Source organism: Mugil cephalus, chromosome 11 (genome assembly GCF_022458985.1).
Source record: "Mugil cephalus isolate CIBA_MC_2020 chromosome 11, CIBA_Mcephalus_1.1, whole genome shotgun sequence".
In the NCBI taxonomy this organism is placed as follows: Eukaryota; Metazoa; Chordata; class Actinopteri; order Mugiliformes; family Mugilidae; genus Mugil; species Mugil cephalus.
In genome coordinates, this window is record NC_061780.1 from 2,980,412 (window position 1) to 3,008,277 (window position 27,866).

Consider the following 27,866-nt stretch of genomic DNA (forward strand, 5'->3'; position numbering starts at 1 on the left):
GGAAAATTTAAAGTTCAGGGTTAGTAATGAAAAAGAAAAAAATAATAATTCGAGGCATCACAGACAGATGGAAAAAAAATCACTTGGACACAACCACGGGATACACTGCCCTCCTCACTCCGAGACATCCACGTGCTGATGTGCAGCAGGCGTCATGTTATAGGCGGTGGACCCCTCTGTCATCGGCATCCTCAGCCAATGGAGAAACCTGCGGAGGAGACACTTTAACAGTCCCTCCGGAGCGGTGCTGAGCAGAGCGCAGCGCCAAGAGCCACAGACCCATCCTCTGCGCACATGAAACATCTGCACATCGGAGAGAGAGCTCCCCGGTTCTCATGATGGACTCGTTTCCTTCTTCCTTTTCGTCTTGAGTTTGGAGTTGTTGTAAGTGGCACTCGAAGTCCGCTGTGTGGATATCCAACTGGGAGATGCTGCTTTACCACGGACAATTCGCTTCTGCGTCCTGAGGGGAATTTAAATCTGGAAGTGAGTAAAGTTAACTGTTATAGTTGATACTGTCAGATCGTACATATTTTATTTAGTGAAACTGACACAATTGATGCGTTTATAGTGACGACTGGAAACTGCTCCTTTGAATCTATAAGTGCGCATGAAAGCTGTGCATTTTGCTAAACCGGGGCAACAAAAAAATATGAAAACAAAAGGGAATAAATGGGGTAAAAATAAACAAATAAAAAAAAAATTATCATACACGAAGGTTGCGTGATTTTTTATGAAGAGTGAATGTCATGTAAGACGCACTGGAGCAGGTTTGATTTTACATCCAGACCATTATTGGCTGGATATGCGAGAGGTTTCAGCATGACTGCACGCTGTAGATGGATATACATGAAGAAACAGCTCCAGGAAAGGACATGTAAAACTGAAAGGCAAAATAAGTACTGACACGGCAGCCTATTGCTGAGTTTTTTTTTTTTTTTTTTTGCTATATAATACGCACATGGAAATCGTTATTTTATTTAACCTTTATGCAACTTGAGATATCGTCTCCTTACTATATATCAGACTCAAATTGCACTGTGGGATACTGCTTCGTGACGATCTTGTGTGGGTTCTTTGTGCAGGGCTGAAGGTTTCTGCTTGACCGCTTCAGGTCTCTCAAAAGTGTCTGGACACCATTTAGATTGAGAGGAAACTAACTCTGGCTGTAAATAAACTCAGCATATGCAACCCTTAATAGATGCTTTTTATTTTAACCTTTAATAGTTGCTTTTAATAAGATAGAATCATTCTGTCTTTGATGTAAATAATCTATATCATAATGCACGTGTTTCAGAAGGAAAATGTCAGGAAAACTGCCTGACTCTGGATTAACGCAGCTACGAGAGTCAGCTGGGTTTTGTTTACTACTCTACAGCTGCTGTCGGTCAGATTATGACGTTACCTCACCACGAGCTAGAGTTAGTCTTATCCATCCATCCAGCTCTGAGGTTTGCGTGGACAGGCCTCACGTGAGCCAGCATGGAGTGCGCAGGCCAACTGATCAAACCACATCCGCTATTACAGTATGACGTCAGTGCGTACCTGGCGTACGTAATAGCCACGTATATAGCCACAGTTAGTAATTAACACACATAATATTAATACATTTACCGAGATTGAATTAAAATAATGTTTTGGTATTGTAGGTTATATAAAGACCAGCCCTGCTTGGTACAACAACACACTGTTTGCAAAAATGCTTCGCCACTCTTCTCTGTCACTCATTCAACTTTGAAAAAGCTACTAAGATGTGTGATCAGACGTCTTAAAGAAATATGTTTTTTTTCTTCCATTTTTTCATAATGGTTTTTAAATAATATATTCTTCAATTGGTTAGCATTTTGTACATTTTCTGCCATATGTTTTCTGTATTTGCATCTTCAATGGCTCAGTTTTCCTATGCTCTGCAACATTTTCTTTGCTCAATGTTGTATTTTTTTTCTATCTGTTTATGTTTAGGCTAGATTCCTGTATTTTAAATTGCAGGGTCCCACACCAGCACAGGAAGTTGGAATACTGGGGTATTGGTCATGTAAGGAAGCACAATGAGAACTCACATCGACCTGAGTTACAGTTCCTTGCATCACTTGACACCTGTGATGTAACTTAGATATAGAAGACATGATAAAATGTGTTTTCAACAGTTAATGGCCAGGACATCTTCTGGGAAGCTCTGAGAAACAGGACATGAACAAACATGCTGTGGGTGTGTTGTGTTGATAACTCAGTGTTCATGCAGGAGAATATGTCCCAGAAAAACAACCATGTTTTGCAACTGTCGAGATGACCGTTTTCCTTTCACTTGTGGATGTTTTCGAAATAGCAAATGAAGAAAAGGTTTTCACTGAACATCTTTTCCTGTTTTGAAGGTTCTTCCTCTGTTGACACTATGTCTCATGATACGGTTGCAGTATCAGATTCCTGTGCGTGCAAAGCATCTTAAAGCTATGTTATTCTTATTAAAACGGACCTTGAAAGTTGGAGTTGTCTACTACATTTCAGTGTTCCATGCACAAGTGTGTATCTTTATCTATTTATCAAACACATTTGTTCAGCAGGAGCTGAATTTCACATTTTTCCTCCCAATGTTAGTGAGAAAACAGGACTTCCAGAATCCTGTATGCATTTTGTCGAATGTGTAAGCGAGATCATTCTAAATATTGTATGACTTCCATCTTTTTTTAAACCCTCATGCCTGATATCAATTTCTGTTTATTTTAGGTTACGATGTGAATGTGCAGCATCAACTTATCCAATGATTGAGGCCAGCACACCCACCATGTTGGACAGAACTGAACCAGCACACTGCACTGTGTGCTGTTGTACTCTGACCAACAAAATCCTCATGGTGCTCTTCATGGTGCTACTTATATTCGCTACCTTGTTTGGGAACTTGGTGACTCTGGCTGTGGTGCTGGGGACTAAACACTTCCACACGCCTCAGGGTTACCTGAAGGCATCCCTCGCTGTGGCTGATCTGGCAGTGGGGATATTCGTGGTGCCACTGTCGGTTTATGCTGAGGTCTACCTCATGGTGACCGACTCTGCACCTGAGTGGACGTCATACAACTCGCAATTAGTGAGTTTCCACCCATGTAATGTCATCGGCCCCATCTTTGCTGGGTGCACCTTTGTCTCCATCACAACCATTTTTCTGCTTACAATTGAGAGGAGCATCGCTGTAATGAGACCTCTGCACAAGGACTCTGTGATTACTCGTAAAAGGACCACGATCCTGATTGTCCTCTCCTGGGTGGGAAGTTTCTTCTTGGCTGTGTGTCCGATGATTTTCAGCAGCGAGATCGGTTTAGAGTATAACTCCTGTAGCCGGATGTGTAACTACGCTCTGGGGACAATCGGCGATTTCCCCAGCCAGGCCTGGAACATCCTCCTGCTCTTCCCCGCGTTTGACTTCACCCTCCTCGGCAGCACTGTGGTCATTAACATAATCTCTCTTTCTAGCATCAGGCAACACTCAAAACGCAGGAAACACTTGGCTGAGAGTGAATCCCAGAACACCACCAAACCAACATTCTCAGACATTAAAGCAGCCAAAACCATAGGGACTCTAACAGTGGCCTTCACAGCGTCCTTCACACCCATTGCTGTCTTCGTTGTCGGGAACGTTTTGGGAAATAAATGGTGCAACTTCTCATTTTTCGCCTTCTGGATTTTAGCCACTAACAGTTGTTGGAATGTCATTATTTACAGTGTGAGAGACCAAAAGTTCAGGATCCGTGCACACAAACTCCTTATGCCTTTTCAGAGAAAAACTGCCACCAAAACTTAAGAAAACACCAGGACTGCGCCATTTAGATGTTTGTCACACAAACTCTTTGTCGAACATAATGTGGGTCTCGTTAAGAGACGTGTATGCATGTTCTGTGGTTTGCTGTGTATTAAATTACAAGTTGTTTTATATCAATTAAAAGCATGGAGTGTTTTTGGATCACAGGTGTTGGATCTGACTGTCCCTCTCTGTGGGCCTTTGTCTTGTTTTGTGGAACGTTAAATAATTAAGGCCTGTTTCAGTCTGTGGAATGTTTTTTTTTTTTACCTGATTGTACAAACTAAAGTTAGTGCTGTCAACCGATTAAAATTTTGAATCGGATTAATCAGAGGTTTGCTGTGGATTCATTTTAATTAATCACCATTAAATATCATTCATTTTTAATCCATGTTAATCGCATTTCATGTTGCATGAGCAAACAGACTCAAGAAAGAAGGGAATATATATGCACTTGATGTGTTTATTACACACCATCAACTGTTTCAAGAAAACAACTTAACATTTTTGGTGTCTTTTTTTAAGCTAACATTTGTCCATATTAATGTGGCCTGTTTACTTCTCTTTCAGCAGATATCAAGAAAAGCTAACTTGTTGACATTGTCCAAGAGGAGAGCTGACCTCTTCTTAAGATCTTATAATCTTACAATGTTGCCTGCAACTGAGAACAGTCTCTGTCACAGAACAGTGGTTTGCAAGAGTGGCCAGATATTTGCAAGCCAGCTTTGCCAGCTTGTCTTTGTCTTGTTGGTCTCATGCTGGGCGACATGTCAGCCGAAGACCAAACAGAATCCCAGACTAATGTGTGCTTCGAGTTAATGTGGTATTTAAAGTTGAAACTACTTCGGTGAATAATACTTTATGTCTGTTCCATCTTGGTTTTTTTTGTACTCAAATTTCCTATGGAGAGGGCCAATCTTTATCAGTTGGTTCTGCTGCCTCCCACTACCGGACCAAATGAATCAATTGTGGGTAAGCCATGCCAGGTGGAATATTTGAAAAAATTGTGTGAATGTGTCAGAAAACAAAATGATTCCAACGTAGGCAAGTGTATTTGCTGATGTATTTGTGTCAGGTTTCAAACCTCAGTGGACAGCTGATAGAGACGCTGGATGGTTTACGATGTAGACACAGCTTCTCCCTTTTTTAATAATATTTTTGATTAATAGCATGTTAACTATGGAAAATCATGCAATTAATTGCAATTAAATATATTAAATGTTTGAATTGATTGACAGCCTTAACATATATATGGGATATCATTTATTAATGACATCGTAGATTCCCTCAGTGTAGATTATCCTATACGTGAGTGTTGACATACAGTAGGATAAACTGCTACAGTCCATCTGTTCTGGTTATATAAGCAGTTCTACTATGTAAAACAAATAATACAAAAGCTGATTTTGCAGGAAGGTTTCGAAGACTTTTCTATTATAGTCTTGTTTTTCGCCCCACGGCTAAATACCAAGCTGAAATTTTATTAAAAATAAATCATTAAGATAAAATTGCGATTATGTGCTTTGAAAGCATGGCTTTAAAGGTTGCAATGTATTAGGCGGTGCTTCTGTATTCAGTAAAAAGGCAAGTTCAGCTTGAAGAAGTACAACCACACACAGTTTGGCTCTTTTTATGAACTTCTTTTGTCAGTCAGGCAGCGTTTGGTTGAATCACAGTCCTGTGTTTCGGTTTACACATTCATCAGGTGTATGATCGAATGGAAGACATTTTTTTCACACAAGACTTTTTATAGATTAGCTGCATTCAGTATTCAGGCCATCATCTTTATTGATTCTTTAAAAACTCATATAGAAACACAAACATCCTCGTTTACTGCAGGTAGGTATCTTTCCTGGACAAGCCGATACTATCTCACTATAATATAACTCAATAATCTTGTGGGGAGAGTGAACGAGTTCAGCAAAAGTCATATTTTTTGGATTATGAATTTTTTTGGCCTGATACTGGCTCCATGTGGAAGGTATGAGTGTCAAAGGGTGAAAACTATGAAAATGATATATCCTCTGGCGAGTGAAGATATCCAGTAAAACAGACAGACATCATTTGCGCTCTGGTTAAAACTCACAGGGAATCTCTGATGTGTTGTTCCAGTTGCTTTATAGTGGCTGGAGTGGAATAAAAATTAAAAACGTTAAACACAGCTAAATTAAAAACAAATAAATAAATACAATCACATGTCTGATATGACATTTTCTCACTTTATGAAGCTACAATATGCTTCAATGCATGCACCAGAGAAGGAATACATCTATGAAGGAGAAAATCTAAGAAAATCTGTTGAAACTGTTCAACTTAAAATAAAAGTCAGGACAAAAAACATCCTATTTGACTTGAAAATTATACAATACTTTGCAGCTATGTAATGGGTTTGTAAATTATCCGTATCTCTGATGTGTGTTGCCTTCAAACTGTGACAAGTCTGGAGGATTGAGGGGAACCTTTCGTCCCTGAGCAGCTTCCTTCGAGCAGAAGCTGCATTGGTAAACAAGACAGACACCACCATCAAAGGAAAGATCACCACGTCCTGCAACATACAAGGACGCCGGTGAGTCACATTGTGAATGGATGAGAGAACCGAGGAGAAAATCAATAAGAAAAAGATGAGAGTCGGGCGTTGGCATCACTGTCCTTGACTATTACATTAATAAAACTCATTGACGGAAAGCGGCTTCAATACAGCACTAGGGCAGATAGAAAGAAAAGAAGAAGAAGAAGGAACTCACTGATGCTCAGTTCAGCACAGCTCCTCAGAAAGAGTCACTGTTGGCCAGTTCTCACAGGCCAATTCTTTAACATGTAAACTGAGAATATTAATACATCTGCCAAAACAAAATTGCTTGGTCAGCTGTATTTTGGCATTTTGTTGGAATATGTATTCGAAATATAGCTACGGTGAGTATAGCAGGCAAAAATTCAATTCAATTCAATTTTATTTATATAGCGGCAATAACAATACAAACTGTCTCAAGACGCTTTCCAAAAACCACCCTGAAACCTCCAGAGCAAGCCTGAGGGCGACAGTGGCAAGAAAAAACTCCCTTAACTTTCCAATAACAATATTATTGAGGAGAAGGAAGTTTCAGTTGGACATTTTAAAAGAAATAGATTGTCTGTAAATGTTGGCTGCCTGCATGTTGGTGTGAAACTAAACTGAAACTTGGTGCTTAGCCTTTTTATTATTGGCTTGGCCAATAATAAAAGGAGGAAGCAGCCGAATGTGACAGCTTATTGTATTCAGCATTAGTTTAGAGTAACTGAGAGAGCTGTTGGTTGAACAGTTTTCATTTTGGAGGCTGTGGTTTGTACTATTGAGCTGTATTGTGTTGTATACACATTTATTCTAACAGGTCCATTGTAGTCAGTGGGTTAAGCTAAATAGCATAAACTACATCCTCCAAAGTGATCATACATTTGAATCACCACCTTTCTAAATTTGTTTCAACATCAACTGGTCATTAGAATAGTTCTTAACAGGCGTTAAGGGCAGGACGTTTTAGATTAGAGTGTTTTTGGGTACCTAATTAAGTGGCCACTGAAGGCATTGTCATGACTGCAGATTTTCAACGGTTTTCGAAGAAAACACAAATCAAAACTTCACAATATTAATAAAATCATCATCATTTTACTCAAAATTTCATAAAAATAATAGTTTAACCTGCTGTGTGAGAAGCATGTTTCTTAAAAGCTTAAACCTATTTGTGGACTTGTCCTTTATCCACATCACACAGTGAAGTGTTGTGTATATTTAAACAGTAACTCATGATTTACTCACTCACTAGGGCTGATGTTAGAAGGAGAGTCTTGTGGTGAATAGAAATTGAGTGCCTCTTTAAAATATCCCATATTATGCAAAATTCACTTCATAAGTTATTGAATTTGAGGTTGTACGGTTTGTTCCAACTGTAACAATTACCCCTACAGTAAGCGGAAACTAGCTACATGGTAACAAGAATGTGGACTGTAACATGAAGCATCAACAGTTCTACACAAAAGTATTATTTTCTTTAAAAAAGAACACCCATAGACTCTATATGAGGACGGATGAAAGCTCTGCGATGCCACCCAGAGGTTTCCTGAAGAGCGCTTTTGGAGTGTGGTAACTGTCACCATCTTGGATGCGCCCTAAATGGCTGATATAAAAACGACATAGAGCTGAGGCAAGTGAAGCCTAATCATGTGGCAACACTTGCAGCAAAAAAGTAATTACTTTCACTTCAAGCCTTCAATATGAGGAGACAATCTGTGTTTTTGCCGAGTTACATATTGTCACCTTGCTTTTTGTGTTTACTGAAAAAAATAAAGACTCATCTAATGCATTATTTTAAGAGGGTGTCGATATGAAATTGGACGCCAATAAAACTTTTGTCAACTCTTGACAAAATGACACTATGACGCAAAAGCAAGCCTATACATTTGTTTCAGCTTGTGCAACAACGTGTGAACAAAACTTAGCATGTAATGACAGAGCAGGTGCCACCCCCATCCTCTGAACCCTCCTTCAGTTGTCCTGATGTTAAGATGTTCATTTGTTCTGTGAAGTTCAACATGTTCACCTACATATCTCCGGGGACAGACTTTCTTTTTGGAACAAGCCTTAAGTGGCCATTAGAACTACATTTCCACAGTGTCTTACATTTTCAGCCCCAGCCTCTGCTGCTTGATCTGGCCAGGTTAATCTACGGCATTACAAATGGTGGGTTAGTAGTAAATTCATTCATCCAAAAATGAGGCTGATAGCAGTAACAACTGGCAACAAATAGCATCAAAAATATCAATTTAGGTTTAGGTCTGACATTAAGAAATGCCAACCCTTTAACATGAATGATATCAGCTAAATAGAATGATTGTATCATATACAGCCACTATACTAAACATCCAAATATTAATATTATGACTGATGTCTTTCGGTTTTATATTTGTACAATGGGCCCCAGGTCTTTTGCATCATTTTATTGTTTTAGCATCCTATATCCAATGAAATGAGACAAAATGTACTACTGGCATCCTCAAAAGTGACCTCAACGTTAACGCACCTATATATATATATATATATACATATATACATTAAGCTCTTACATTAAGCTGTAAGAAAGACAATCTCTATTTCATGAATCACATTGTTAGATGAGATTAGGACCAGGTGAATGTGGGCAGATGGAAGAGATAATTCAGATGAGCTCAAACTACAATGGGCAGTAACTGTTTGAGTTCAGTTTTGATATTTTTTTGTTGTTGTTGTCGGAGGTCTGAAAGATCTGAGCTTGCAGAGGGGTGATGGGAAGGGGAGGGTTAAATAAGTCTCTGTATTAGGAGCAAGCACAATATCCTGGTTTTTAATATTGGCCAATTATTCACTTGTCACCTGCAGCCTTCTCTTATTCCACGGTTATTCACAAAAGAAAAACAAAATCACAGGCAGGGTGTTAAAAAGCATCTTTACCGCTTCCTTTAATAAATAGAAAAAAATCCTTCAGTGATAGATTAAAATGATGACAATGTTAGCGAAATAAAAGATTCATCAGCATGGAGTTGCAATGCAGTGTTGATGATGGATTAGTGATAAAAATGCTACCGTGCACCATGAATCCTGCTCCCTGTTATGACTTGTTGATGGCAGGTTGAAAACATTAATGCATATCTGCATCTAAACATTACTTAGTGGTGTTGCAAGAGGGTCTGCTGCTCTCCACTGAGACACATCTGTCCAGTTTAATTCCTTAAAAACAACTGAAAGAGACACAATTATTGTCTTCTATTTGAGCACTTGTGGTGGTCTGATTTGTCTGCGAGTAGTAAAAGGCAATAGTAAAACTAAAAGTTTCATTAGTCTGTATCATATTGAGTTTTCATCCTCAAAATGCATCAAAACAAACAAACAAACAAACAAAAACAAACAAAAAAAAACACATCATGGACATTTGATCTACAGCCAGAGTTAAATAAGAGCTGACAGTAATCAGAAATATCTTTGTATTTAGGTTGTAGCTGAGGGAAGCTGAGGCTCTATTATTTCAAGCTTAGTCTCCAGTTCTACAGCTGTAGATTTCCCATGAGGGTTTTGCATGAGAATACAGCAGAACTGGCTTTGTTGGAGCTGTTCTTTCAGGATATGAGAGCTACTCAGTAGATGTGGGATGAAGCAGAGCAGGATTGCTTTATTTTAAACAACTGATATCGGATATAATACAGAGCTGCCTTAGTTTGCAAACAAAGAAGATATTATAAAGCTGATGGTACAACCGGTCACAACTGACTGGGGGCGGTTGCTATTTTCTCTGTCCACTCAATGTCACCAAGGCTCCACTCTCTGTGAAACAGAATTTGTATTGCCTACTTAAAATTTGGAGTTACAGAGGAGCCTAACTATGTAGCTGCCACTAGAAGTTGCAGTTAATGTGCACTTCAAATAACATCATGTTGGTACTTGAAACAAGCTTTTCTCTTCGAGCCTTTTTTCATAAAAGTTACTTTCAAAACCTTCTGCCGTTTTCAAGTAATGCTGTGTGAACATTTTAGATATATTGGAATCCTACAGGGCTCCGATGAGCTACATCACAAGTGTAATTCTGTTCAAAAGTTAGATGTTTACAGGACTATGCCTCACACTCAAACATCTCTGATGGGTCACAGCACAAAAGCAGCTGCAAGAACAAACAACATAACAGAATCTTTCTACGATTTCATTCATTGGTATTTATTTATTTATTTTTACTTTTAAATTTCATCTTTGTCCCGAGGAAATCAGAACCTTTAGTGTATTTATAGCTGCATTTCTACCAAAAGTGCCCTTTGGTTCTAGGAGCCTAAGTCCAAGAGCTTAGAAACAACAATATTCATTCTTGCTCCTTGTTGTCTGCCTTTCCCCTGCAGCCAAGGCCCCATTATTTGGTTACTGCTGACATATCAAAAAGTGATAGCAGTTGTGCTTTATCTTAAAGGGGAAATGAAGCACTAAGCCAGGTGGTCCATATAAACTACTCCAGTTCACTGGATTTGTTCATGAACAATATGTCTATAACAACAGCAAATTAAAATTCTAAATAAACGACAGCTGTAGTAGGATAAATATATTTATGGACATGTCATTTCTCATGATTATTTCAGTCAGGTCACCGGCTCCACCACTTCTTCCACTCATAGTGGTACCACTGCTTGGTTCCCATGCCGTAACAGTTTGAAACAAGTGGATTTATATCGGACTTGATGTATCTTTCCCTTTATTTTCATCAGAAATGCTTCATTCTCTTCAGCAGCTGAAGGATCCAACCAACCCCATGACGTATTCGAAGACATCACTTAAAAATGGCAACACACTAGCACCCAAGCCAGGTGGAAATATAAATTCTTAAATATTTGATTTTAGCAACTTTTTAATATTTCACTTTAGCAACGGTGTTATTTCAGGTATAGCTGGCAGTTCAAGGACCAATAGATGTACGTTTCATTTCCCCTCTAAAGTTTAAGCAATGATTGGGATACTTTATTTTTTAATTCTTAACAAGGTTTTATCATCAGGATTTCCATGCTGTGATATAGGTGCAATGGAAATAATCAAAGTCAAGTATCAGGTTGGAGCTCCCTGGAAAGCAATTTAGAGGCTGTTTTTTCATCTATCACAAGTACAAGAACTGACTTTCTGAGAAGGTTTTTAGTTCCTGTGGTAGAAACACACCCAGTGTATCACAACGCGGCATCATAATATGGACTGTATTCAAGCAGTGTCCCTATCTGTATGATTAAATCCTACACCGAGGGGTCAGTTCCTTCCCACATAACAAGCACAACTGCTGTACATGGTCATATCAAAGTGTGTGAGTCTACTTGATGAATGGAACACCTCAATGCTCTGAGGTTTGTTTGTTCCTAAAAGTGTTTACAGGTTGAATTATTTAAAATGTTTCTTGGTTTTTACATTCCTCCCCCTTTCACAGGCGAGTACCTGGCCCTGTCAGGACTGAGCATGTGTTACTTGGCCTTCCTTTGTCCATCTGTACAACAATCTGTATTACTTCATTCACTTCTGTCTTTAAGTGTTTAATTTAGCCCAGCTTGTTGTCTGTGTGGTCCTCAGCGATTTGAGCTGGTATTGACATTTCTATTAGAGAATGGTTTCGCTCCCTGCTTTACTTAAAGAAGATTTGTGACACGGTTTCATCAGTGTGGCTTTGTTTTTCACTTCCCTCAGATGAGGAGGAGGGGGAGTGTTAGCTTGGTTATCGATCACAGTTCTCATCTTGAAAAACCTGTTATCCCAAAACCAAGAAGCAGCGAGAAGACAACAAAAGACACCAGCATTGCTTTGGAACTAATGCAGAGATTTATGGAATCACTAAAACATTTTAATTAATTATGTAATTATGTCCTTTGTTATTAATTATACAAACAGAAACTCAAAGGATATAAATTTTGAAGTAATTTCTAAGTGGATGTTAATTATCAGTGTGAATTCTCCTCTTAATACACTTAATATACAATTTTAATTTCAAGTATTGGACAACGTGCACAATACACCTTGCTTGTTAGCTAACTCATCAGTGATGCTGTATGTGTTAGGGTTGTGATGCGACCAGTCAAATGTCGGCGGTGGGCTGGTCCAGTGTACGCATCCATGGGTCTAGTTTTTGTATTATCACCTTTGGCACCATAAAGTAAAGATGGATGCCATGACAGCTCCAACTAGAGCCGTATATTAGAGAGAGTCTGGCCAACTAGGGCATGGACCATCTAAAGTAACATTAGCAGTAATAATATGAGTAAAATGTAGCTTGTGTACATTAGATGAGATCATCGAATAGCTGATACATCTTCACTCTTTAATGATATAATTCACAAACAGACGTTTACAATATAGCAATGACGACTGGTCTTATATTAACTTACAACGTTGGGCTCCAGGCAGCGCTTGTGCAGCCTCCAGCCAGGCCAAGTGAACAGCCTCTGCCTGGGCTGAGCTGTCTGGAAGACGACAGCTAAAGGCAGCTTCACATGGAGCCCGAGGGTACCTACTACTTCCGGGTTGGTTAATGTCGTTGTGTTTTCTCTTTTTCCAATGTGTTTTCTGATTTGCCGTGGTGTTTTCTCTTTCGCCGTTGTGTTTTTCACTTCAGGATCACCGTACAACACCCACTGCTTTACAAATGAATGAAGTATGAAGTTAATCAAGCCTTATGCTAGCTGTATGCTAGCTAGTTATCCAGACTAAAGGCTCAGTAAAATAACAGCTACCTTCATATATACTGTGAAACCTAGGTGTACATGTAATTTATGTCCATGTAGACGAATTTAAAGGCGTATTCACACCAGGCTCATTTAGTCCGCTTGAAACAGACCTTTTCTCTGTTGTGAACCTTTTGGGTAGGTGTGAATACAAATCAGCGATTCTGGTGCGGACCAAACAAATGAACCGAGGTGGTTTCGGCTCACTTGTTTGGTCCGTATCAAAGTCTGTAACGAACCCTTAGTTTGTCCTGTGAATGCAATCCGAACCTTTTCCGAACCAAATGCGACATCTGAGCGCCTTTTTGGATTAAACAGACTACTGTTTGTAACAATTTTGTTTTTAGGACAACAGTACCTTTTAATGTAATAAATATCTTAGGGAAAAACTGACCCGCCTTTGAAACCACCAATACAACACACAAAAGCCCAACACGTGTAGGGCGTCCTGCATTTAACTGACAGAAACAACGTCCTGTTTTACATTATGTAAATTCAGAATAGTTCCAAATCTAACGAAAAAACTGTAATTTGCCCCATTCAAGCCACTCTTAAATGTCTTTTAAACTATATTAAGTTTGTTTAACTTCACGGCCGCCAATGCTGTGATGTTAAACGAACTTAATATAATCTATTTGCCGCAGGTGTCCAAAGGAAAAATAAGCGTCAGTTTTGTCCGCAGAAACAAGAAAAAACAAAAACAAAAATGTACGATTGATTGCTAACTGCTTTACCAGGAACAAAAGGGTTACAAAAATATTGTGATCGGTCATTGATCATTTCATTCATCCATTCATTCGTTTGTATTTTATACCAAGAATGAGCCAGGGGTCAACGTGGGGCACAGAAGAGAGCACTGCCGCCTCGATATAGGGTCGGAGGAGAGCACATATCAGCTGCTTGACACGCAAATATTACAAACGTCTACAGTCGAATTGCCAAGAGAATGTGCGAAGCAGGCTTTACAGTGAAAGTGAAAAAACTTCGCCAAAGATCCCGTCAAGATGCAATGTGAATACAAACCAAACCAAGTTTTTTTTTTTGTTTTTTTTTTTAAGGGTCCGGACTACTAAGATATTATGGTGTGTGTGCGAATGTTACAATAATAATACTAAATAATTAGACTAGTATAATATTCACTATTTCTCAATATTTATAATTTTAAACTTTTCTCGGCGATGAATGAACACGGAGACTGAGGAGAAGGTAAACAGCTCCATGACTGATGAGGCCATTGGGCTACAAAGTATTTTACAGGCTCATTTAAGATATGTAAGGTAAGTAGAAGCTGGGATATTCGAGTGAGGGCTTTTTAAATATTGACAGACGTTGGCAATACCATTTATAGGTCCATTAATGGTGCAGTATGATGTGCTATTTCATCATAGCACATCCACCCCCATAAGGTTACACTGTATAGGGTCGGAGGAGAGCACATATCAGCTGCTTGACACGCAAATATTACAAACGTCTACAGTCGAATTGCCAAGAGAATGTGCGAAGCAGGCTTTACAGTGAAAGTGAAAAAACTTCGCCAAAGATCCCGTCAAGATGCAATGTGAATACAAACCAAACCAAGTTTTTTTTTGTTTTTTTTTTTAAGGGTCCGGACTACTAAGATATTATGGTGTGTGTGCGAATGTTACAATAATAATACTAAATAATTAGACTAGTATAATATTCACTATTTCTCAATATTTATAATTTTAAACTTTTCTCGGCGATGAATGAACACGGAGACTGAGGAGAAGGTAAACAGCTCCATGACTGATGAGGCCATTGGGCTACAAAGTATTTTACAGGCTCATTTAAGATATGTAAGGTAAGTAGAAGCTGGGATATTCGAGTGAGGGCTTTTTAAATATTGACAGACGTTGGCAATACCATTTATAGGTCCATTAATGGTGCAGTATGATGTGCTATTTCATCATAGCACATCCACCCCCATAAGGTTACACTGTAGAATCTTCCCTGCAGCTATTTTACTACTTTCTTGTACGAAATGTTTCCCTTTCATTACAACCATTTCCTAATATTGTCTAGGTCTCTCTTGTGCCTCCAAAACAGTTGTGACTCATCAGAGAATGGACATGGGCCTTCTGAGGGTGTATACTTGCTCAGTTTGGAACTAGATCCTAAGTATTTGGAGACCAGGTCAACATTTGGTGCTGTTCTACATGTTTTTTTTGTTTTTTTGTTGTTGTTGTTGTTATTGTTTTGTTTTTTCAGTTGTTCCTAAAGTGTTTTTGTGTGTGTGTGTCTGTGTCAGGCTGCATCCTGCTGGGGGTGGCTGCTTAATTCCCCTGTGGGGATCAATAAAGTGATATTGAATCTTAATGGTCATTGCTATGGGGTGGGTGTACTGGTCTGGTCTAGGTGGGCGGGACATGTCTAAGTAGCATCCACATAAATGCCAGGTCCAAGAGTTTCCCAGCAGAAGATTGAATTGTCACTAAATGGTCAATGTTATTCACTTTTCCTTTCAGTGGTTTTAATGTTGTGGCTGATCAGTGTATAATTATTTTTTGTTGAATGGCTGAATTTAACAGTTAATAACTTTGTTCAACTGACTGTAATTAGCTTTTTGCAAGGAACAGCTTACAGGGGTTTAGAGAAAATACCTTCAACAGTGGCACGGCTTTCCATTTAACACATGACTGACTTTAAAACAAAAATACATTACGGTAAGATTTGCAAAATAAAACACAAGTTTTGGGTGCATGCCCTGAAGCCAAAGAGGAAGAGCCATGTCAGTTGGAGCAGTTAGATCTGGTTTTGGCTGTTAGCTGTGAAGGGGCAGGGAGGCATCTGTGCAGCTTCAACACTGAAATCCATATCCCCACAAGCTGCTCTAAAGCTCCTGAACAAAGCCTCCTGCTGCTCTGATTTTTCTGCTGCTGAGGATATGAAGAGCACACACACACACACACACACGTAATTGTTCTTCTATGTTAGAGTTCAAAACGTCTTGAAGGCAAGTAATTTTCACCCTGTTAGATACTTTGAAAAAACTCTTAGATTTTTGCATAATGATCAGCTGTTCATGCTCGTTAGGTTCATTGGTGATTCTAAATTGGCCTTAGGTGTGAGTGTTGTCTGTCTCTCTGTGTTAGTCCTGTGATAGACTGGACACCTGTCCAGAGTTTACCCCACCTCTCGTTCTCGCCTATAGAGGACATGCACCTGTAAAGGTTTAGTATCACTTCTAATACAGAGCAAGCCTGGATGAATGCAGTGACATAAAAAGATAAATAAGAACAAGATTACTGATGTACTTTGAACATTTTCACCTGCCATTCACCGGGTCATACAGTATTTTAGCTGTGATTTTCATGTTGTAGGCAAACATACCTTTATCTGTTCTGTCCATCTTTGCTGATCGTTGTGAAGATTGCGAAACCCAGAGAAAAATTCTCAATCGTTCTGTGAGCCAGTCTCAATGAAATTGTTGCCTTCAAACGAGAGGGAGATTTCTAATTGAAGAATGTCAAACTGGGATGTATGAATTAACAGAGTTTGATATGGTGCTGCTGCTCAGCCTTGACGGTAATTTGTTTCAGGGCTTAGTCAGGATAAAATAGCCAAAGAGAAAAAAAGAAAAGGCCCCTGTGACCTGAAAATATTATTAAAAGAAAACCACCATCATGCTGTTAAACACCTCCAGCTGTTTTTTTTTTAAACTGTTGTGAAGTTCCTTATATTGAAGATTTTATATTACTAAAATGCCTCTAAAATAAAAAAAAAGTTGAGTGTGTAAGTTTCAATTTTGTGAGATCGTTAGATGTGAGGAGACAAGAAACTAATAGGAGAAGTAGCAGGCTACACAAGACATGACTGGAAAAAGAAACTTTTTTTGGCTAACGTGATCAATTTCCATTGACAAAATTCACAGAGTTTTCCTTAATATTGCTTAATGAAAATTCCTTGATGAACTAGTTTGTAACTTGTAACTTATAATGATTAGTGGAGCATAAAAAGTAATTAGTAATGAATGGGTGGCTGTGTCGCTCAGTGGTTTAGTTTGTCAGCTAAACAGCCACAGCTTATGAAGACGGAGATGATGAAAATAGATATTTTTTAACAAATCATTGCATAATGGTTCATTAGTATAATATCTCCACTCTCGTCTCTTTAGTAACTCATTATCTTTAGATCTCAATTCAGAGTTGTTCATTCGCTACTCACTACATTTTGTCTCACTTGTTTGTAGGAGTTTTGGTGTATAAAATAAACACACTACTCTGTCTCACAAGTCGTCTTTAGGTCGCAGCATTCAGAGTGGTTTGCTGCAGCTGGTGGGAGTTTGGTCAGAGTCACACAAAACATACATCTGCTGGCTCTCCTTTTATCTCTCGCTGCTCTTATCTCTAAGTGACAAATGCAACAGAGGCACTGGATTGGATTCAGAGTTTGTGTCCCTGTGGCTAAAAGCATCAGCTATGTGCATTGAGTTAAAGATAAACACGGACCAAGATGCTCTTTAAAAACACCTTTGACTCTTTGAAAATGTAGTTCTTATTTTTAAATACGTAAAAAGTTCACCTGGGCTAATTAAGAAACCACACCTGCTAGTGATTTGAGAGCCTCAATTAAACCGACTGACTGATTAGATTGATTGGTTGTCTGATTAGATTATTAAACAGAACAAATCCTTCCAGAGCAGATGGGAAAGGAGACTGCAGCATTTTATTTATTTATTTATTTTTTATTTTTTCTTCTACCATCTTCACTGCAGCCTGTGATCTGCAGGGAGTAAGGCCAAGTCACATCAGCAACACGAGTTTAAAATTTGGAAGCACCATATCCAATGTGTGATAGGAAACGTGTAATACATACTACATCCTAACATTATTTAATCTATCTCACCTTATCTCAGACCTTACAAAAATGATGGACCAGGTAGGAAGTTGAGTCAGTTGGAAGGTAATAGCTTTATGGTCGCTGCCAAATATCTTCCAAATGTCATCATCTGTGGTTACATCTGTCAATCTGCTGGACCACCCTGTGTTGGGTAACATCAATGTTGTTGGTTAGGACTATTTAATTAGTTGTAGTGATAAATTGTTTTTCTAAGTAAAATCCAAATGATGTGATATTATGATAACAACTGAGTCTGTCTATGTCTGGCAACATATTCATTCATCCACACCATAAAGTTTTATCTTTAGAATCAAGTGGAGTGGAGTTTTCTTGGAGACTTTTTCATCATCCATGTAGCTGAAGTGAACTGAAAAGATGATTAGCTACTTGCATGAAAAAAGGTCTTCAAGAAATTCCATCAGTCCAGTAGCCTTAGTTTCTACCTTTTTTGGACAAACATTTTCAATCATTTCAAGTTGTAATTTTCTCTCTTTTTTTAGCTCTGTTTTTGGTCTTAACCAGCTACTGTGAAAAATATCAAGCACTTCAGCTGCTAACTACTGCACTTTCTTTGACCACCTAGACTGTGGGAGTCTGCTGTTTAGTGCTGAGGGAGAGTACAGCAGATTAATCAGCTCTTGCTTCATGAAAGTCTTTTGCCATATATATATATATATATCTGTCTGACGTTTGCTGCTGAGCCGCTAATGCAGCTTTTCCACTCAATTATGTTCTGATTCCTAAACCTAACCATGGCTTGTTACCCAGAAAAGTTGTCTTAAATCATCTAATGGTTCCCCTTAAGGACAAGTCTGTTTGTATTAGTAGCTCTTACATGAGTTTTATATACAAAATCTTGTTTTTAGTAAATATTCTTGAGGGCATTATTGAATTTTAGCTCTGCAAAGACTCTCCAGAAGCTGAGACAGCAGCTAAAGCATTACGAAAGCTATTATTCTAGCTAAGTTTATCCAATATTATATTATCTCATCTCATCTTCCGTACCGCTTAATCCTGCACTAGGGTCGCGGGGGTTGGTGGAGCCTATCCCACGTGCATCGGGCGAGAGGCGGGGTACACCCTGGACAGGTCGCCAGCCTATCGCAGGGCTAACACTGAGACATACAACCACTCGCACTGACACGCACACCTAGGGTTAATTTAGAGTCACCAATTAGCCTAATATTATATTATATTATATTATATTATATTATATTATATTATATTATATTATATTATATTATATTATATTATATTGTATTAGTAAGTACTACCAGCACAGAGGGTAAACTATTCACAGGACCCTACAAGATAGAGATATTAGCAATTTCTGACAATTCTGTTTTCAGATTCTAAGACAAGGCTTCAGTTTTTGTGCTAATGGTCTGCCTGGTCCATTTAACAGTAGAACCAGAGCATGAAAATGACTATTAGCGGTCCCATGTGAGGACTGACAATGGAATCTCCTTGAGTTACCTTAGTCGCCATGATCAAAGCAGTTTTTATGGACACCTTTTCACTTGCAAGCCAGCAAGTTTCACAGACAAGCACTCTCCTGGAAAATGTTTCACTCAGCTGCTGTGGCTGCAAATCTCAAATGTTTCTCTGGACTCGCTAGATGGATGTGTTGTTATCAATTCTATACTTAGAAATGCTGGAAATGTCTTATCTTTTAAACATGAAGAATAAACATGTTTACAACCAAACAGTTTGGGTCTCTAAGGGCGTATTCATACCAGGCTATTTTAGTCTGCTTAAAACAGACCTTTTCTCTGGTCCAGACTTTTTGGGGAGGTTTGAATAGAAATCAGCAGACTCTGGTGCGGACCAAACAAGTGAACCGAGACCACCTCTGCAGCTGGGACTTGGTTCACTTGTTCGGTCTGCACCAGAGTCTGTAACGTACCCTGGTCCGCGTTGTTTGTCCTGTGAATGCAATCCGAACCTTTTCTGAACCAAATGCACCTTTTTGGATTAAAGAGTCTTGTAACAACTCACCATACACACAAGGGGGATCTTTTCAGGACAACAGTACCTGTTAATATAATTAATATCTTACGGAAAAACTGACCCTGCCTTTGAAACCACCAACACACAAAAGCCCGACATGAGTGTAGAGCGTCCACATTTAATTAACAGAAATAATGTCCTGTTTTACATTATGTAAATTCAAAATAATTTCAAATCTAACGAAAAAACTTAAATTTGCCCCATTCAACCCACTCTTAAATGTTTAATGTTTAAATTAACTTCTGGATTATGTTAAATTCGTTTAACTTCACGGTATTAGCGGCTGTGAAGTTAAACGAACTTTATATAATCCATTCGCCGCAGGTGTCCAAAGGAAAAAAAAACAAGAAAAAAACTAAAAACGTGCGATCCATTGCTAACTAGTATACCAGGAACAAAAAAGTTACAAAAATTGTTGTGATCGGTCATGGGTAATTAATTTCTATTTTATACCAAGAATGAGCCATGGGTCAACATGGGGCACAGAAGAGAGCACTGCCTCCTCGATATATGGTCGGAGGAGAGCACATATCAGCTGCTTGACGCACAAAAAAAAAAAAAATGCCAACATCTACGGTCAAATCATAAAGAGAATGTGTGAGGCACGCTTTACCCGGACTCAGACGCAGAGTTGGCTTAAAGTGAAAAAACTTCCCAAAGATCCCGCCAATAATTTTTATCCATGATTGAGCAGCTACGGGACACACATGGGTTTGTTTATGAGGTTGGTCCCTTTTCAAAAAATGCAATGTGAATACAAACTGAACATTTTTTTTAAAGGTCCGGACCAAAGCAAGTGAACTATCGGACTTTCCTGGTGTGAATATGCGCTAAAGCTCATTTCCTCATTGATGAGAACCTTTATATACAGTCAGGTCCATAAATATTGGGACATCGACACAATTCTAATCTTTCTATACACCGCCACACTGGATTTGAAATGAAACAAACAAGATGTGCTTTAACTGCAGACTTTCAGCTTTAATTTGAGGGTGTTTACATTCAAATCAGGTGAACGGTGTAGGAATCACAACAGTTTGTATATGTGCCTCCCACTTTTTAAGGGACCAAAAGTAATGGGACAAATTAAAATATCATAAATCAAGCTTTCACTTTTTAATACTTGGTTGTAAATCCTTTCCCGTCAATTACAGCCCAAAGTCTGGAACGCATAGACATCACCAGGCGCTGGGTTTCATCCCTGGTGATGCTCTGTCAGGCCTCTACTGCAAATGTCTTCAGTTCCTGCTTGTTCTTGGGGCATTTTCCCTTCAGTTTTGTGAGGAGATAATATTGCCCGAAACACTTCAGAATTCATCCTGCTGCTTTTGTCAGCAGTCATATCATCATTAAATACAAGGGAACCAGTTCCATTGGCAGCCATACATGCCCACGCCATGACACTACCACCACCATGCTTCACTGATGAGGTGGTATGCTTTGGATCATGAGCAGTTCCTTTCCTTCTCCATACTCTTCTCTTCCCATCCCTCTGGCACAAGTTGATCTTTGTCTCATCTGTCCATAGGATGTTGTTCCAGAACTTTTTTTTTAGATGTTTTTTAGCAAACTCTAATCTGGTCTTCCTGTTTTTGAGGCTCACCAATGGTTTACATCTACACCATTTTTAAATTATTGAGTTAGATGGACACCACCAGCCAGAGCTGAGCAAAGTGAGTGCATCTAGGTAATTTTTTATTTTTATTTATTTATTTATTTATTGCCATTAGCAAAACCATTGACAGTTGTATTGTATAAAGCTGCAATGGAGTGAAACATAAGGATATAAATGTGTTTCTCAGGACCTGAATCTGAAGAAATTTAACCTGATTTGCAGCAAGTTAAAAGTAAAAATCATTAATAACAGCATTTGGCTTGAAGTCTTGGTTCAGTGTGTAAAGTGTTGAATTAACAAACTAATTCATTCCAATGGGATCCAAAGACTAAAGATTGTGCGTCTTTCTTTTCCTACACACAGTGGAGGGTATGCAGCCACCAATTTTGGAGGACGACAACCGCTGGAAAAAAAGAAAATAACAAGAACTGTGACTTTTTCTCAGAGCATAGCGATCCTTATCTGAGACACGACATTGATTCAGTGTGGTTCAGCCTTTGAAAGACGCTCTGCTGGGAAGTGCAATCAGCATCCACTAAGAGCCACAGATATCAGGGGCCGAAAGATTCAATTTCTGCTTCTTGATGTTCAGAAAATCATTTTCTGGTAGTTTGGTTTCAGTCGCTCATCAGAACCATTCTACTGAATCTTACTGGTGATTTTTCTTAAAGACTGGCCCTGTTTTACATTACAGTGTAATTATTCATTACTCATTTACACAAACCGTGAATCAGTTTGGAGGATATGTAAATATGAAACGCAAATGTGATGCCAGAAGGAACAGGTGCACTTTCAAAGTGGGCCACTCTGTGAATTTTACCATGTCATTATCTAGAGCTTACCACATGAACTACATTTATTCAGGAAGGTTTTGTTGTAAAGCAGCAGAGTCTGACTGGAGCCATGTGATCCCTCCAGGTGGTCTGCTCACAAATTAAAAGACCTGTTTGTGACCGACATTCACATCATCCACATTTATCATTTTAAGTGAGGTAAACGAGAAAATTAGTATTGTTGCTGCAATATTTGGCGCATGGCTTAACAGAATGCGTAAGTGGGTCAAAACCGGAGGAAAATATGCAGATGCTGAACACACTCACATCTACACTATGACACTGTGCACAGAAAAACTGAGCAGCATCACTGTCTTCCTGACTAGCTTTTCATATAAAACTCATGAATTGTAAAACTACTATAAACTACAGTTTCACAAATTTTAACATGCATTGTGAAACTGAATAAATGTGCAAAGTCATTGCCTCAAAAAGTACGATAGTAAAAAATTGCTACTACTTGAATATATAGTACAACTAACATTGATATTTTGAGTTTCATTTAGTGTCCATTACTTGACACAAATGTCACCCTTCTTAAATCAACTACTGCCTTAGTCACAAATCTCTACAAACTTGTTTTTTGTAAGTGTAGATAACAAGTTGACAAAAACGGAGTTAGGGCCACAAAATGTGTTGATTAAATACGATGTAAGAACTCGCAGTGTGTCTGCTTCACAATCATAGATCCCTTTATCTGTCTATCCCCCATGTCTCTGGAGCATCCTTCCTAAAGAATTAAAAACATTATGACCACCTCTCCCTTAGTCTGTAAGATGGTGGTCCTTTATATTGCACCAAAACCTGATCACCAGTTCACGATTTGCCAGTGTTTGAGTAATCACTGCTGAACCAGAGTAACTACTAAGACTTAAGCTACTTCGGTCTTCTGGCCATTACAGTATTATTAAAGTGACTCAGGTCTTTACACGTCCACCTTAACTACAAGAACTAGCTTCGTTTTCAAATACCTTCCTTGAGTTCATATTCACAAAATGTCTCAGTGCTGAAAGAGGCTAATGGAGAATTCTAAAAATAAGAGACGTCACTTTATGACTCAGAGTTCTTTGTTCACTAACCATGTTAACGCTGAATATAGTTTGAGAGGCGACAGAGGCTGTCTTCCACACCATAATCTGTCAGCTGCTAAAGGCAATACACCTTGTGGCACCAGTGCTTTGGAAAAACCAGTGCAGAAAACTATGAGACATCAGCACCTTAATATGCAACACTGAAGAAATCAATATATTCATTTTAATAACGAAGCAAACAGTGATGGCTCCAAAATACAAACCCACAAAGAGCTTTTACCCACAGCTCTTGGGAGTATCTATTTTTGCTTTTACAACTGAAACTGTATATGTGTATTTATGTTTCAGCAACAGAGTCATCAGCTCAGACAGATCCAATGTACACTACCTGCATTAAATAGCAGATGGTCACAGGCAAAAGAGAGAAGACAATTTAGTAGGTAAGGAAACAGATCATTTCCGGGCGTAGTTGATGGAAACACCACCGCTGCATCTCTGTTGGTACTGTGTTTAGATTTGTTGAGAGTAAAAGAAAAAAAAATCCATTACTGCAGGTTTAAGATCAAAATCAACAAAGCCAGGTTAAGGCTCTATTTTAAGTTTAAGGAGAATAGTGGTTTTAAAATTGCCTCTCAGTGTCAATGATTTTGCTTTAGCTTCTATGAATAAGTTAAACTCCTTCTTAAAATCTCAGTTTGTCTTCAATTAAATCCTGCCAAATCCAGTAGATCTCTTAATACATCTTGTTAGTGCTGTGTGAAATGTAGCTTTTGTATCTGAAAGTTTGCCATTAAAGCATGTTAGCAGAACATGTTAGGGAAGCATAAGGACCTATTTGGGAAAGAAATCAAAAATTATTTCAATCAAGTACAACACTAAAAATAATAACATATTCTGTCATTATATTGACAGGTGACATAACATTGACCATCTTGTGACAATTCAGTGCTCCTGGGAAATGTTTGGACCTGACATTCATTCATGTGCATGTTACTTATCACCCAGACCAGACCAGGCACAACCACCCACATACCAATGACACTCCTTGATGGCAGCAACCATCCCCAGCAGGATGCAGCCTGACACAGACACACACAAACAGTTTAGGAACAACTAACAAAACATGAAGAACAGCTCAAGGTGTTGACCTGGCTTCAAAATTCACTAGATCCCAATCTGATCAAGTATCTGTGGGGTTACCCACAGAGGCCCCTCCCCTCAAACCATAGGACCCAAAGGCCCCCACTAACAACATTCCAGACAACACAGGACACCCTCAGTAGACCCATGTCCATTCTTTGATGAGTTACAACTGTTTTAGAGGCACAAGAGAGACCTAGATTATATTAGGAAGGTGGTCATAATGTTATCCCTGATATATATGAATATCTGTTGCTAATTGTCGTCATTATATACATATTGGTTATTTGTCATTAGCAGTTGGAATGTGTGTTTCAGATGTCAGTTTAAAAAATAAATAAATGAAGAAGCAAACACGTAACTTTTACTGGGTAACTTCTGAGGTCTATATCTATTTTTCCTTTCAAAATTCCCCCTCTCCACTCCAACCCTGAATTCACTAACCCTGGATTTCCACTGGAGGCATCTGCGTTCCACAGTAGATCGCGTCAATTCCAGTCAATGAGTTTCCTTCCACCAGACTTACAGCATGTTTCAGAAGCGTGGCCACTCAATATAAACGGCTGTTCTATTTTTCCAGCAGATCGAATCATTCAGGCAGGAATTCCATCGTTGGAACACATAGTGGATCCAGGGTTATTGTTGCGTCGCGGACTACCAATCATGTCTTATATTCCAATGTTACATTAATGATGAGGAGCCTCGTTTAGCCGTTAGACACAGGTGCCCTTGGACAGTGAAAATTGGCAATTCAAAGAAGAATGCAATGAAAAATTTGCATTCCTTCTCCCTCCAGCCCGCACAAGACCCATGTGCGTAATATGCCAGGAGACCATAGCCGTGATGAAGATCTCCAATTTGAAATGCCATTATGAGAGCAAACATAGGATTTTTGAAGAGACATTTCCCCAAAACTCAGAGGTAAGAACACCAAAAATAAATGGACTGAGATCATCATATGAAGCTGCAAGCAGGATTCTTGTCACATCAACAATCGTGACACAACAACAAAAAGCAACGGAGTGCTCACGCAGAGTGCTGGGATTTTGGGTAAACACAAGAAGCCATTCTCAGATGCAGAAATAATAAAAGAATGCATGACTGAAGTAATGGACACAATGTTTGAAGGCAAACAGAAAGAGGAAATGACAGCTAAAATTAAGCAAATCCCTCTCTCATATTCCACAGCAACCTGAGGCACTGAAATACTGGCTGGTGTAGCTAAACAGCTTTGTGATGCAATAAAAAAAAATACTGGATGCATTCCTACAGTGGCCGGGAGGTGCAAACCAACATTATAAAATGTGAAACACTTTTACAAAGCTTCTGCCAAATTTACAATTTTAGAAAACATTTTTAAATATCATAAAACTTAATGACATTACTATAACACATTTACAAGTCCCAAAACAAATTTACCTGTGGCGATTTTGGTTTGGATGTTCCAATCCATAAATACCATAATCAATAAGCTCTCAACAAAAACACAGTAGCAAGTGAGAGAGGGGACCACAGCACCTGAAAACAAACAGGTGACACCAAGATTGCAACTGAATAATACCATCCCGCAAACGATGCCAATCTCACGACATATATTATCATATGAGCACCACCAAACAGAGATGTTCAAGAACTCACTATCAAATACTCAAGATTGAAATATTAACGTGACACTAATAAAAAACACATGCGCGGCCCATGGCATGAGCGGCGCACACCCAATACACAGCAATAAATATGCACAATATACCTCAGCCAAACAGCCACTTCAGCTCCGCAGACAAGTAAACAGCTCCAGCTGTATGTAAATTACATTATCAATTCCATTTGGATTATAAGTAAATTAGACTCACCAAACAGCTTTTTTTACGAGCTCCCACTTAACCAAGTTTTCCTCTTAAACCACTCCTGGTTTAACGTTCTAGTTACATCATGCAGTGGCGATAGATCGATATACCCTAATCTAAGTTTTTTGCTGAAATGAACAAAGCTGCATTTCAAAATAACAGCCGCTAACCAATAGCTGCTATTCACATTCATTCACATACTTCAGATAAAGGGCACAATGCTGCAAATATGTTGTTGAACATGATACGGCTGTTGAGATATCCCCGTTGTGTTTGGTCCGTTGCTCTGGTAGAGCGGGTTGTCCACAAATTGAGCTATACTCACAATTTGACTTTGTCTTCTTGTCCCAGTTTACATGCAGCGCAAGAAAATCGTATAACTGTTCTCCTCTTCCACACTAGGTAGCGATACATGTCTTTAATACCACGTTAATACGGCCCGATTTCCAGTTGACCTTTTACACAAGAGTCATTTACGTGGCAGACCGGCACTTCAAACAACCAAACGGATAATACTACATTTTTTAATCTTGTACGTAATGTTCGCACTACTTATGGTACAGGTAAGATCCGCGCCATCCCTCAGACGGTTCTTCTAGCAGCTCTTTTTCTCTTCTTCTTCTGCGATCGGCTTTCTTGGACGATTTTGTTCCGGGGTCACATGCCAGTGCAGTGGTTGTGGAGCATGCGCACACGCATTATCCGATTGGTTTCATTCATCCTCTCCACTCGTCCATTACCCGCAAGGTGAAATGTAGTAGTCCTGCTTTTGGAGACCCCATACAGATCACATAGCTGTTTCATTAAGTCTGATTCGAAGTTGGGATCCGGATCAGAATGGAACCAAGCAGGGCAGCCAAAAGTATGTATTTTTTGGGACCAAATGGCACGTACTTTGGTTTTGGCTGTCTGATCACGAGTGGGCATAGCTTAGGTGTAGCGAGTGAACATGTCCGCCATGACCAGAATATTTTGAAACGAGTCAGTGGGTCTACTAAGAGAAAGGAAGTCAAGAGCTATTACCTCTAAAGGGTACGTAACAGAAACTGGGTTTAAGGGAGCTCTTGATTCTGCCCTGTCTTTCTGCAAGCATAGCATTAGATATTTTCTTCTGTTTATTTGGTTAATTTCCTTGTTAGTTATTTGTCAAATATTTTCTCTTGTTTATTTAAGTTGATATCCAGCTGTTGGGTTTGCTTTTAGTGAATGGGCTCATTACTACTCCTGGCCCCCGCCCACAGCTGAGTTTTATTTTGTTTCATTATTATCTCATTACTTAGTTTGTTTGTTGTTTTGGTATATTTGTTTTGACTTATAAACTTCTTGAGAACCTCATATTCACTGCAGCACTGCTTGCTGTGCACATTCCTGACAGAGGTCAATGTAGCATGTGATGATTTGCTCCTGAAAACCACATCAGATGGCTGATGGCTGAAAGGGGAGTGGTGCTTGCCTATGCAAGTCGAACCCTTAAACTGAGCAGAAAAGAAAAGAGGAATGTCT

General features: G+C 39.0%; 1 protein-coding gene across 1 annotated transcript; it reads left to right on the forward strand.

Annotated features, from left to right (window-relative positions):
* Window positions 1–224: 224 nt before the first annotated feature.
* Window positions 225–4,177, forward strand: LOC125016510 (5-hydroxytryptamine receptor 1B). Its single transcript, XM_047599032.1, has 2 exons — window positions 225–486; window positions 2,725–4,177. Exon 2 carries the CDS (start codon window positions 2,759–2,761, stop codon window positions 3,791–3,793), a length of 1,035 nt encoding a protein of 344 aa, XP_047454988.1. The 5' UTR covers window positions 225–486; window positions 2,725–2,758; the 3' UTR covers window positions 3,794–4,177.
* Window positions 4,178–27,866: the final 23,689 nt, after the last annotated feature.